The sequence below is a fragment of the Lepisosteus platostomus genome, chromosome 21 (genome assembly GCF_059453375.1).
Source record: "Lepisosteus platostomus isolate fLepPlt1 chromosome 21, fLepPlt1.hap1, whole genome shotgun sequence".
NCBI lineage: Eukaryota > Metazoa > Chordata > Actinopteri > Semionotiformes > Lepisosteidae > Lepisosteus > Lepisosteus platostomus.
The window spans coordinates 17,516,784-17,530,891 of NC_142631.1; the positions used below are offsets into that span (position 1 = coordinate 17,516,784).

At 49.0% G+C, this 14,108-nt stretch overlaps 1 protein-coding gene across 2 annotated transcripts in view; it reads right to left on the reverse strand.

The window, feature by feature from the left end:
* LOC148644138 (ral guanine nucleotide dissociation stimulator-like) overlaps positions 1 to 13,757 on the reverse strand; it is a 60,714-nt gene extending 46,957 nt beyond the window's left edge. For both annotated transcript variants that reach the window (XM_088614930.1, XM_088614928.1), the window contains exon 1: positions 12,187 to 13,757. In XM_088614930.1, the coding sequence (XP_088471056.1) occupies positions 12,187 to 12,432 (246 nt within the window). In that variant the 5' untranslated portion in view covers positions 12,433 to 13,757. The remainder of the gene's footprint in view (positions 1 to 12,186) is intronic.
* Between the last annotated feature and the right edge of the window lie 351 nt (positions 13,758 to 14,108).

Below are 14,108 nucleotides of genomic sequence, written 5' to 3' on the forward strand. Positions count from 1 at the left end.
GCAGCCCACAACACATCACCTTATCTGGGGTTCCGCTCACGATCTTCGACAAAGAAAGCTGCACGCTCCAGCTGAGCCAGCATGGCTAAATGTGCCAGCACAGGACTTCCTAAAAGTCATCTTGTAACTTTCCAGTGGGTTTCCCCTTTTAAAAAGATCAGCTGGATCTCCCGGAGTCAAGTGGAAAAATAGGTGTTGCTTAAGTCATATGTGAGAAATAAAAAAGACAGAGGTTCTACAAATGTACTCAGATCACATCGTGCTGTGTACTACAGGTCAGGGGCTGATCCAAAAGAGCTGTGCAATGAGCTGGGAGGCACAGTACCGAACGAGCTTCGAGCCGACTCACTGAACCTGAAGTCAGGAGTTCAAAACAAGTCTAAACGCCACTCCGGTTAGTCATGATTCATATTCACCGCAAGGGCCAAGACCGCTCCTTAAATTTGGAAAACATTGGGCTCTCTGTGCTGTTTAAGTGAGCGGGTAGTTAGCTGCACCATACGAACAGATCTGCAATTCAAATAAACACAGGTTCCTCTCACCTGCGTCGGCGTTTCTGTAGGGTTCAGCAAGCAGTGGCTGGAGACTGGCAGGGGATTCAGATTGAGTCATGCAGTATCTACAACTCAAGCACACAAATGCCTGTGTCTCCACATAATAACAGCACAGTGCATTAGTGCTCAGCTGCAGCATCTATCCAGGATTTTGGAAACAGGCTTTTAAGATCGCTATTTTACGAGAGCATTACAGGCTGAAGCTTTTATCACTGTTAAATCAGTTATGGTGTAACGCAAGAATTTTACTGCTACTCAGCTCATTCTGAGCTTTACCTGGAGTCTGATTAATCTCACCAAAGCAGTGAATCTCCAGTGTGGGTCTGTCCAGCAATGCAATTGTACAATACAGGGGCCTTTGCTGTCTATGATACAATATAGGGAGAACTAGACAATCAGTTTACAATGTGAAAATTAAATATTCTGAACAGGTAGATTATTTGAAACAGAAGGGATCTGAAGAAACTAATTTGAGGCTGAAAACCCTGTGCTTTATGGACAGGGCATTAAAGGGTGAAGTGGTTTTAGAATCAGCGTGATATTCACCTTGCTGCCAAGCAGGAGAGTTTCCTCTATCTGTCTGTCACTGCTGTGGTCTTTTAGCTAGTGAAGGGTGAGAACATGTCACACACCCCAGGAGACAGCCACAGCTGGAGGGGATCTCTCAGCACGCGCTGCCCGGCCCGAGACAAACTGGCGCAATGAAGATCAGACAGAGAGAGAGAGGGAGAGAGGGGAGGAGAGAGGGAGAGAGGGGAGCCGGGAGAGAGTGGTGTGTGTTACAGATTTCTACACAGGTCTGCTTGGATTGCTGATTTGGGGAGACAAATCTGGTTATTATAAGCGAAAGGAAAAATAGTTAACAGATGATTAGCTGGTTGCTTTTCACATTTTCACAGAGCGTTCTCTTAAATTCTCCGATTTAAATCTAAAATAAGGCACTGAAAGACAGCAGTCCGACTTGTGGGTGAACAGTAAGATGCATCCCAGCAACTTCTTTCCCTGCGAAGGAGGACGTTGAGTATGTAACACATTACCTAATTATGTTGTTTAAGCCAAAATTCTGGCTTCATTCAAGAAACAGCTGGCTGAGATCCCTGCACGAGTCACATTTCTAACCATTCTTAAAATAGCTTTCTACGGTAACAGCTGGGAAACAACATTTTTAAACGAAATCAGATTTGAAGGAAATCGTCGTGGTTCTGGAAGGAGTCCTGGCACCACACAGGGACACCGAGGGCCTCCTGTGACGTCAGACCCTCCCCGCTGTCCACAGGCAGGACAAGGAAACATCCTCTGCCCACCCTGCCCGGCGTTGACCAGCTCCGTCCAGCCAGCTGCTGTGGTGGTCCCGCTTCCCTTCTCCCGGCACAAAAACAGGACGTGCCCCCTCACACTGCGAGAGCAGGCTCCCTTCCGGGCCCTGCGCCTTCTTCTCTGTTTGTGGACATCTCAGGGGGCTCCAAGAGCTTTCAGACAAAAGTCCATCCCTCTGAGACTGCAGGCCAGCGGGACTGTTTTCAACTCCACTTCCTGTCGAAACCTCGGCCAGCTGACGATATGGGGGACAGGCCTCCCCTCGTGGCTGTTACTAGTGCTATTAATATTACTGAAGGGAAAACAAAACAAAGGCAGCCTCAGCAGGAGGCACATGTGCACATGTCCAGAACCTGCAGGCCATGTGACTGCGATGCGAGTGGCAGAAGAGGAATTTTGCCTTACTTCAGCAGTGGCCATTAATCCCCTCTGAATACGGGGCGGAATCTCGTGTGGGTCTGCCACAGGACCACGGCGATTGCAAAGGAAAGGCCGTGGTCCCGCACAAAAGAAAAGAAAACACTTTCCCCGGCAGAAGACAGCCAAGACAAAAAGAAAGTCCAAACCGGAGCGATGAAATCGCAGGGCGCCTGCTCAAAAGCTGACTGCAGAAGTGACAGATCAGCAGAAAGAGAGGAAAATGAATGGGATCAGATATTGCAGGGGTGGTGCATACACTGCACTCGCCAGACAACGGAACAGGGCCAAACCGGCTCTCGTGAGTGCGTAAAGGAAGATTCAAGTGCTAACCACGCCAACTGGAGTCATATTCTCCCTGCTGTTTTTAACAGGATTTTGTGTTTCATCTGAACCCTTGCATTAGAGGGTCACTTCAGAGACACGGCGGGCCTCGCTTCTTCCACGAGCTCAGCACGCAGAGGGTGCTGGAGAACAGGGGGAGAACCCTGCAGCTGCGGTCTGGAGTCGTGTCAGAACTACTGCAGCAGCACTGTAAACACGTTAACCTTGAACACAGTTCACTGCTCCGGGGAAGACAAAAAACAGGCATTTTACTGTTCCTTATCATGCTCCCCTAATGATTTACAACATCTGCCAGAGCCCTTTTCAACAGTTTACAACCAGATTTATGGCTGCTCGGTACACAGCGCCTTGCTCACGTCTCACATGTCGTACAGTATATCTAGAAAAGAAAACCTGTTGAACGTATCAGAGGAGCCTTGGCATTCAGCCACCAAAAAGTGACAAAAGAGATGTTCCTCTTGGAGTCAGAACCTTCACTGAGAGTCACCAGGTCACACTCACTGTCTGTGTCAAAGGCACAGCAGAGGTCAAGAGCAGCCTTGTTCACTTCCTTCGCTTTCACTGCCTGTTCTGAACCTGCTTCCTGGCTTTCCCTGCCACAGCTGGCTGGTGCTCTCACACCTGGCTCTCCTCCTCACTGCCCCTGTCACCTGCGGCCAGGAAGGACAGTGACGGCTCAGTACAGCGCGTCCGCTCGGCAAAGAAAAAAGCACCGGCGGAAAAAAACAAACAGGGCGAATACAGATTTACAGCACACTTCCCCTGCGCTTTCAGAAGAACAACGTGTTTTCCCAGCACGGCTGGATTCCTGATTTTGGATCCTGTGCGGTCTAAAATTCCCCCCTGATGGCGCCACGTTGGCTGGGAACGCCTTAACATTCGAAAAGAACTCGCAGCCGTGACCTCATGGCAGAAGTGATGGTGCGCATTTATATAGCCCTTTTCATCCCAATGGATTTACAGGATACAGGAGGGTGACCCACGTTCTCCCCCACGGAAACACAGCCCCCACCATCAGCACAGCAGGTGGGAAAGAGACACATTATTTTGTCAGTTGATGTAAAGGGGGTACTGAGGACGGCCAGCTTACGTACAGCATACATTCTGTAGAGCAGAGTGTAGACAGGACACAGGGTTCATATCCCTTTTCATACAAAAGCTCCAATAGGACCTTTAATGAGCCTGTAGTCAGGACCTCAGTTTAACAATCATCACAAGAGTGTGTCCCATCTGCCCAAACTGGGGGCAGTGGGTGGCTCTGTGGCTGGAAGGTTGCCGGTTCGTATCCCCCGGTCGGCAGAGGAAACCTACTCTGCTGGGCCCCTGAGCGAGGCCCTTCACCCCAGCTGCTCCAGGGGTGCCGTATGAATGGCTGACCCTGCGCTCTGACCCCCAGCTTCTCTCTCCCTGCCTGTGTGTCTCATGGAGAGCAAGCTGGGGTGTGCGAAAAGACACATTTCTAATTCAAGAAGTTGTATATGGCCAATAAAGTGATCTCATCTCATCGTACTGGAGGTTTTAGAAGTTCTGCCTCAGAGGGAAGATCGCCACCTACTGGTTCATCAACACCATCACAGCTATAAGCTGGTTTTCCATTGAGCTCTCCCACCTGAGGTGTGATGACATCTCCCGAGCAGCACGCACACATGTATGGAAAACAGTTGGAGCTCAGCCAGGCCGGAGGACAGCATTTTGACCAGCACCTCCTCTCCAGCGTGAGGCATAAAGTGAAGTGAAAGGAATGATATTCTGAATTAAAACTTTCAGTAAAACATCATGTATTGCACTTCGGCGGTAGTTTCACACGGATAAATAAAGTCTATCTAACAAAACCATTGTGTCATCAGAATTTCTCACTGTAATGAATCACAATGTTCTGCAGAACACAAACAATCTGCTTCCTTCTCCATTTGAACGCGCTTCCTGATGGAAATATTGAGAGTGTAACTTTACTCGACACAGTGCATGTTGACGTGACTGGATTTACATTAAAAAGCACCAGTTATCAGTGGGAATTTGGCACCACAGTTCTGAATCGGCGGCCTTGAATACACACAGAGAAATATAAGCACATACAAAAGTCGGGAGATCTCCGATCTCAAGGATCTGTCCTAGACGGATGTCTTCTTTGTGAATCTCATCTGTAAAGAGGAGCTGTGTGTGCAACCCCAGACTGTCTAGGAGCAGAAAACAGACACAGAGCCAGAGTTACGCAGCTATAGCAAACTCACTGACCACAATGTACAGCATGCCTCTTACATACAGTAAAATCAGTCAAAAAGTCACAGTGCTGGCCTGTAATAAGCAAAAAATATGTCTACTACAATGGACTTAAAAAGATCACTGAACACAATGGGGGCAGTGTAAGCGATATCCCCTTCTATCACATAACACTGTAGGCCTCTCCATTCTTTGCTATGAGCTTAATTAGCAGCTTTTAAGCTTGTGGATGCCAGAAAATCTAATTAATTGGTACTCTCCATTCAAACACCACAGGAACGGCTTCCTTGCAATTTCACAGGCAAAGGAACGCGAAACCTTCTCAAGTCCGTAACCAGGGTTTGTTTTCAAATCCATCCTAAGCAGTCATGGTGATGGTGAAGCAGCAAGACTAATAAGGATGATAATGATGACACACACTTCCATCCATCTAACCACTTCTTCCAGCTCAGGGTTGTGGCAGAGATGGAGCCCATCCTGGCAAGCAACGGGCGCAAGGGGGACAGATCCTGGACAGGACGCCAGTCCATCGCAGGGCACGCACAGACACAGACACACACACACACACTCACTGCAGTGACAATTGTCCTAGAAGCCACTTGACCCACCAGTATACTGTATCTCTGGACTGTGGAAAGAAACCAGGGCCCCCAGAGGAAACCCACACAAACACAGGGAGAACATGCAAACTCCACGCAGACGGCACCCCAGGGCCCCGGCGCAGCGATGCTGACCACTGAGCCACTGTGCCGCCCACATGTGAACAGAATTACATACAAAGTGCCACCAGCGAAAGAAGGCCATTCACTCAGTTGTGCTCATCTGGTACCTAGTAGCCAACTGGGTCTGCCTTCACTTCTAGTTGAATCGGACAGATCCTTCGCCTGAGTCCCCTGCCACTGTTTATGTAAAGTCCTGACAGCACCTCTGCCACAGCACTGATACAGCCATGCTTTACGGGCCCGCTGCACACTAAGGGACTGCCTGATGCCGCCATCTTGGAGCAGACTCTGCACTGCCTGCACACTTGAGCTGCCGGGCGTGTCATTCTTTCGGCTCTCATCCCTGAGCTCGTGTGCTGTGGAAAGAGCAGCGCCGGTGCTCTCTGCAGCAGCTCGTCTGCTGGAATTCGCACAAACCACAGTGCATCAAAGGAATCAACTCTGTCTGCTAAAATAACCCCCCATCCCCCCAACACACACACACCCCCTTCCGCCGGCTTCGCTCACAGCGAGGGCAAACAAACACTTTGCTGACGTCCTACAACAAAGCCCCGACCGACACCAGCCGGCCGCAGTGATGCAGGGGCAGCGCTCTTGAGGGGCGGCCTGTAGAGTTCTCGATTGTCTCGGGCAGGATGTGACATTTAGTGCTCTTTACCTCAGGGCACCAAGTCTTTTTCAAAATCAGACAAAGAAATCTGATTAGCAAAGACCTGGCGGCTTCCCAGTAACAAACACGCCGGCACTGTGTCACTGCTGTATGTCTGTGTTACTGTTATGACGGTAATTCATCACATGTTTTCTCCTGTTCCTCAGGGAAAGGTTTTCTCACAATTATATAGAGCATTATATAAAGGGTGCCGAGATACTTTAATGGCTATATGGTTATTTTAATTAACAATCAGCCGTGTACTGTACAATGCCTTTGTTCAAGTGCTGATGCTGTACGATTTTCTAACCATTTCTTTCAGTTTAGGGTCACAGTGGAGCCAGAGCCTATCCTGGCCAGCAACAGGCGCAGGGCAGGACACACCCTGGGCAGAACGCCAGTCCATCGCACGTGCTGACGTTGTACACACAGTTCATTTTCGGCAAAACTGATTTCATTTGACACACATTATTACTGAGCTCTGTTCCTTGCGATGGACACAAAATAATACCAGGTAAGAAACTGAAATAAACGCGTGGGCACATCCCAAAATATATGGGCTGGGGACAGTCAGAACAACGAACACAGTCGCAGAACTGATGCTGCTTGAAAATGACTCTTGACGAAACAAATCAAACCCCGAAGCTCACTCTTCCATCAAAACTGGGACAAAATGTCATTTTTTCCACACACTGCGGCCTTAGGCCATATCGTACTGAACTCTACCATTTTGGCAGTGCCATAGGAATAGAATGCTGAATACAATGAAAATATGTTTAAAGAACAAGATTTAACAAGAGTAAATAAGAAACGCTGAAAGTGAGAGGTCAGCACATCCTGCATGTTCAGTGGTTTAGTAGCAAGGTTAACTGAAACTTTCATCCTGATGTTTGTTAGAGTTTGGGCCTCAGTCGCCTGACTGTGATGCCTGTTTCAGACACCCTGCGCGTTTTCTAGCAGTGCAGATCGCCTCGCACGAATCAATGCTAAATGTCTTTCGCCCACTCTCCTGGCAAGTCCTTCACTCTGGCTGTGTGCGTGCTCTGGTTTTCCTATCATCTGGAAATGTAGCTCGGTTGCCGGATGTACAGATGTACAGGTTCACCTGGCTGAGGAGAATGAATAACACACTCTCTGTGGTGAACGTGTTAGTCGTACAGTTCTGGGATTCGCTCGCACCCAAGTCTCCCTTATTGCTGACAGCAGACAGCAGTTCACGTTTTTCCCGGCTGCCGGCGCCGCCTGCTGTCGGTTTGGGTAATCGCCGTTGGTTTTTTTCTACCTTTTTTTTCCAGTCTACCGAACAGCTTAATTAGAAGCGCATTGCTCTCACACATCACGCTGTCGGACGCATTTCGCTGGCTCTCGGCAAGCAAACGAATAAATGAGGGCAAATGTTACCGGTTGAGGTGCAAAACGAAAATGTATTACCCACTTGCTGAAATTCAATTTAAAAAACAGCTTGGTTAGAGAAAATGTCCAATATCTAACTTAGAAACAGGGAAATGTCCGACAGTGTTCTGCTGTACACTATGTGACGCAGATAGCAAATTAATTTTATTTTCAAATCCTTGAAAGGAAATCTCGATTTTTTTCTTTCTGACAAGCATCTCCGCCTTCCATCGTGAACTCTTAATACAATCCCCAGCGTGACGCACAACCTCAAAGACCGCTTTGACATGCGTTAATATATGACCACCGCGTGGTCCTCAGTGAAGCTTTTCAGCTTTCCATCTCGACAGACGAATTCCTTGTAAAACGGACCAGATTTCACAGAGAAGAGAGTTTCCCCAAGACGCCCTAGAACTAATCAGAACTAATATCTGTGTTTAAGTGTAAAAAGAAAACGCTTCCTAGAAATGCCTATTAGCCTTTGCATGATGTAACCAAGGTGCCTTGTGCTTGCAGGGAACTCTGATGTCTCAGCTGGGTGGAGAGCGACCCCCACCGACACAAACCCGCCAGCCTGCCTGCCACACCTCCGGCCTTATCTCGAATACTGTCTTCACTGTCCCAGCAAGCGGGAATGAGTCTTGGTGCCAGGGGGCTGTCACAGACAGCACAGACAGGTGAAGAGGATCATTCTCGTCTGAGCCTGGAGCAAAGGGGGCCGAGAGGAGGTGTGACTGAAATGTGGCACACACTCGCCCGTGGCACTGGGATACCTGGACTGGCCTACTGCCAGCACCCAGGCTGGACCCTGCGGGTGAGCCACGCAGCTCACAGGAAGCCCAGCAGAGTGAGCTCGGGGAGCTGTGTTGAGCTGGCCTTTGGCTTTTTTAAGAGCAGGGCCTAGCGCAATTTCCCAACCCACTGATCCCCCGGTGCTTTTCGGGATCTTAACTCCCATCCGTTATTTTCACACTGTGCTATTAGAAGGGTACGTAAAGTGCCCCACCGCCTGTTTTCTGAAGAGTGCAAAAAGACTTTGGCTCAATTTGATTTTCTAATAAGGAGCTGGCTGGCCAGCAGCCTGTCTCGGTGTGGTGTGGTGTCTGTAAAGAGGGCAGTCAAGACGATTCCCATCAAGAAGGCTTCGAAGCGCTACTGTTCAATGGGAGGAGGACACTACATGGTCTTATTTTGCCCAAGACTAATGATTTACCCTGAGTGTGAAAGTGCCTTCAGCACTGAATCAGTAACAGCTCTACAATGCCTGAACAACACACAAGGAGAGGTGAAGCTTAACTACAGTACGTATAATCAAACAGGACAATTCTGCTCAGCACATACCCTTACACCAATTTTATGAAGCAGGACATCAGCCAGAGAGGCCCATCTCTTAACAATTCATTTGCAGTGACAGCTGCCAGCACATCTCTCCACGGAAAACCAGTTTCACGTGGTCCTGTAGGAGCAGCTATTTCTTGCACACTGCAGTGATCACACATGCTGATGCCTGTCCTAACCTATACATGTCAAACAGCAGCTGACTGCTTCCACTTTCTAAAATTAAATTACAGGACAGCTTTTCATTCAGAGGATACACACGAGTTCCTAACTGTATGCGAGACACACACAGCAGGCTGGCATCAGCACCAGGGACGAGTCTTACAGCTAATGAGGAGAAGAGGAGAACAGGTTATTCTACTGATGAGCCAGCACTACACAGCCCTGCAGAGTGACCTCAACAGTACAACATCATTAACAGTAATTCCTGACACTTACACAGCGCTTGTCTCGACACTCAACTCAAAGCACAAAACTCACAGGTAATGGGGTCTCCCCTCCACCATTCAAAACACATGACAAAATGAAAGGAGGGTTGAGATCTAGCACATCTTAAAACAATTTCAGAGTGAAGCATTTAAGGTTAATGATCACTGATGTAGGTTCCAGATCACTTATATCTGCACCTTTCAAGCAATCAAGGAAACTTTCCTTTTTCATATCAAGTGGGTCACCTCACCTCCAAGATTACAGTCAGTGTGTCACCCTACAATCTCAGCACAACCAAGAACCCCTCTCTGTGAGTCCAGACAATTTCTCACTGCAACGACTGACAGCCAGGCTGGTCATTTGTACCAGCTCGCTCTGTGCAGAACAGTGTCGTTTATTTTCTGGTACATGTGCCTCTTTTTCTTCATAGTACATGATACTGATACATGATTATCAATATAATAGTACTGATTCCAGTTCTAATAATCCCCATCCTCAGTGTTGCTTGGGAAACAGGGAGTTTGTGGGGTCTGTTGAGGGGAAAATAATATAATCGACATAAAGAAAAATAAAATTCACAGACTCTGCATGACATGCCAGGAAAAGAAAGAATAAAACTGCTCTTTAAAAACAAAACTGGGAAAACAAACTCCAACACACTGTGCAACAAATTAAATGCTCAAAAAAACAGCTACCTTATTTCAGTTTGGTCTTACTATACCTGCCTGACCTGAATATGTGCGAATCTAATTAACATTAATCCTAATGCCTGTCACACAACCTTTATAGCATAACTCCATGCAATCTGTTTAATGCATGAGCCCTCATGTACAGACACTCCACACAAACATGCACTGGCTTTTATGTTAGAAATGAATACTCCAAAAGAGTGTTTTTATTAGATTTAGAAAATACACCGATGACTTTCTTTCGTTTTAATCCTGCTTGGGGTGGGACATCAAACTTCACAAAACAGTTTTATTTTGGAGCAGCGTGGTTTATAGTAGGGTGGCACAGTGGTCTTCATATCCAGCAAACTGATTATGGCTCCAACTCTGTTGTGCTAATGTGGGTGAAATTCCAGCCACGGCGTCTAAGTGGCTCACTTGCACACAGCTGTGCCAGTACTGTACACTTCCTGCATGTAGACAGCTGGGCTAGTTTAGGATAAGCACCACAGATCCCTTCATCTGTGCAGCAGTATTAGTCATGAGGCAGTGCTCTGGGAGTGAGGCCATTACTGGATCCATTTTCTCCACAATACGGAGCGGATCTCTTGCACACAGACAAGCACATTCACTTCCTGTGGCTGCTCGCCTGCCAGAAAAAGCAAATCCATGCATGCATGCTACAGAGGACCGGATGATCTACATGCAGTATGCACAGTATATCAGATCGCACTCTTAGATCTTAGATCGTACTGAATGATGATGAATAGTTCTGTGTTTAGGCTATATCTACACCTATTAGATGTTCTCTATTGTGGAACACACCCTGAAAGCTGCCGATCCTCTTTTCTGTATTACGAGAGCGCCACAGAGAAGCTTGAATACTCTCGACCCCACGTCTCCTCAGCACTACGGGTAAACACAAGAGCGTACAGCGCCCTCTGCTGGCCGCCGGCCCTTATGGGAATGGCTAATTCAGCCACAGCTGCACTCGGTGAATCCCGTGTGAGTCGAGACGGAAGGAATGAAGCAGAGGAAATTCTTCAACACCCCCGTTTCGAAATATTCAAGGCTGTTCGGTTCCCTCGGGGGGGAGCCCAGCGTCATTCAGAATAACCCCCTCCCCCGATCTACTCACACACACACAAAAAAAATGAAATTCAGGTCAAAGAGTGGACACCTCTTTCAGCGGGTCAGTATTATTAGGTACTTTTAGCGTATGTGCATGAGTCAATTTTAGGTCACACGACTAGGAAAAAAGATGTCCAGTTATGAATACTCTACCTCGAAAATGGCATAAAATGCTCCCTCCCCGAAGTGTTCAAAACAGCTAGAACAATGTCGGCTTACAAGTGGGTTGTGATGACAAAGCGCAGGAAGAGTACTTGTTTTGTAAAATCCTAGTGCATAGCAATTTCTCTTCTCTTCAAATTTCATGTGACCCGTACAGATGTCAAAGCAGAGAATTAAAAGCTGCAGCTGCCGTCTGGTGGGCGCGCACTCCAGCCTGTCTGTAGAGAAAGAGGCAGGAAAGAGCAGGCTGGGCACAGCTCTTTTTACGGGGGGGGCGAAGAGGCTCGTTGGAAGAGCGGCGTTTGAACTCAGTGGGTTTCAGCCTGACCCTCCTGCTCCGTGTGTATCAGGTGCAGGCGAGCCGAGCGCGTTTGGCGCTGCCCATCGCCGGGGTGAATCACCGGGGCCTCTTTACACACGTAATGCACCCCCGCACCCAACAAAACTGCACAACGGCTTTGCTTGTCGATTTCCGTGCCCCAGTAACTGCCCCCCTGCCATGACAGCTGTGCAGGGGAGACGGGCCCGTGCCAGGCTCGTGTCGCTTCTCTATAGTCTCGCATTTCTCCCTCAGCTGTCAGTTGTTATGCTAATTCACCCCTGGTCCTCCGCGGGGGGTATGCATGCCTTCCCACTTACTGATCGCGTTCAGACACTTACACGGTTGTCACCTTCGGTAACTGGCCGTGTCTTGCATGCCTGTGCAAAACGTGCACCCTCAAGAGCCAAAATAAGCTTTAATTTAAAAAAAAGAGATGATTCGCGTTTCCAAAGCAAAAGACGAAAACGAAACGAAACAACAACAAAATGAAACATTATAATAAAGAAAGTATCCGAGGTACCTGAGTATCCAGCATCATCATTATCTCGGGTTCATAGTCCCTTTCCTTGTGCTTGACGGCTGGTGGCGCGGTGTTACAATCCTCCTTCTTCCCACATCCTGAACGAAGGAGCCACCATCCCACGGCGGACAGGGAGCGTGTGGGAATCCCGTTCACTGCCGCGTATCTGACCGCCACGGGAGAGGCCCCCAGCTGCGTGATATCAACCCCTCCTCGGTTAAAAGTCAGCCTTTCGCCGAGTACCATAAAAAAAAAACCCGACAAACGGCGGCTCTCCTGAAAACGTGGCAGCGAGTTTTTTTTAAAGCGACGCGACACGACCGAGCCGCTCGGAACCGGAGACGAGTCGGATCACAGCTGTCGACAGGGAGACCAGCTCGGTTCTCTGAAATACCAGCTTTCTGTCGACGTGCGACGGACAACCGCCCAGCTAATAAAAAATATAGTAAAAGCGGGAATAAACCATCTAAAAATTCCAAGATCTGGAAAGCTAAAGGAATGTATTCGGGTTTTTTTTTAAAGAAAAAAGCCGAAGCTTTTCCAGATATGGCACTGAATAACGCAGCATACAAACGCGTGTTGTTACTGTATCGTGAGCTCTTCACCTCAGACAGTCCGGGACAACAGTAAGACCGCCCCACGGCCAGTCCCTGAGGCTGCCGGGCTACCGGGCAACTTTGCAGGAGGCGCGGCGCCGATCCGGCAGGTCGGGAGTGCCGCGGACTGGACTGGACACTGGACTGGAAACCGCCGGAGCGCCGGCACTGCGGTCGGAGCCGCAAGACGGACGAACCGGGCGAGCGCCTTCGCTGAAATGACCTGTGCGTGAAAGCCTGATTACAGCCCGAGTTTGCAAGAAGATGCCCCCTCCATACAGCAGCGCATCGTGACCAGACAGCTCCCTTAATGTCTGACGAGAGGAGTCTTCAATGGCACTTGCAGTTCATGGCCATTAATCCACCGGGATCTACACACAAAAAAAACAAAACAACGGCTGTGTGTTTTAGGCACAGCCCGCACTGAAAACCCGTCTTCTGGGTCACCTTTCCTCGCTAATTTACGCGGGCATGTGTCCACCGCTGCCTGACAGAGCACGGCAGTCTCTCACACAGCGTAGAAAATACAGAAAGCTGTCATAACTAGACGTTGCTGGGCTCCGTGCAATATCCGACGTTTCCACACTAAAAATGATGCATGAGCCCCATACAGAAAAAAACAACCCAGTGTTTTCCTCATCACTGAAATATTTCCCAGGCTCCAGCTGCAAAATGGACGGTTTTTTTTTCTTTGCGTTTTTCAGTCAACTACAGTTTTAGTCCGAGCGTCTTCCCTTCCAGCGGAGGAAAACCAGTTCTCGGATCCTGGCTGGTGTTCAACCTCTCACAAACACACACACACACACAACATAACAAGCCGAGATTAAAATAGGTTCCGCCCAGCGTTGACAAAGATGATAAAAAACAGCTTCATCCATTACTGGAAACAAAAAACAGGAACAGAAATGTAAAAAAAAATCAAAATCCACCCAGGTCCAGGCTGGATCCCCGATCGCCTTAACGGGGAGGTTCGGCGGGGCCGCGCCTGGGAAGGGGGGGGGGGCGAGCGGGAGCGCGCAGCGCCGGGAGCGCGGAGCTCGCGGCTGCGAGGGATGCAGCCCAGCCTCCTCGCGCCCTGCCGTCTCCCGGGACTCCCATCCATCCGCTCGCTCTCTCCTCCGCCTGCCGGTTCCCAAGGAGACGGGAGCCGGGTGAGCCAGCAGGGCCCTGCGCTGCTCCCCACGACATTTGCCGTGTTTATAAACGGTGCAGATTTACACGAGTTACGGCGTGGCGCGCCAGACGCTACACATCCAGCCCGCCGGCGGATAAAACGCGTCTTTTCCCCGCCGTAAACCCGAGAAATGTTATTAATCGCCACCGCTT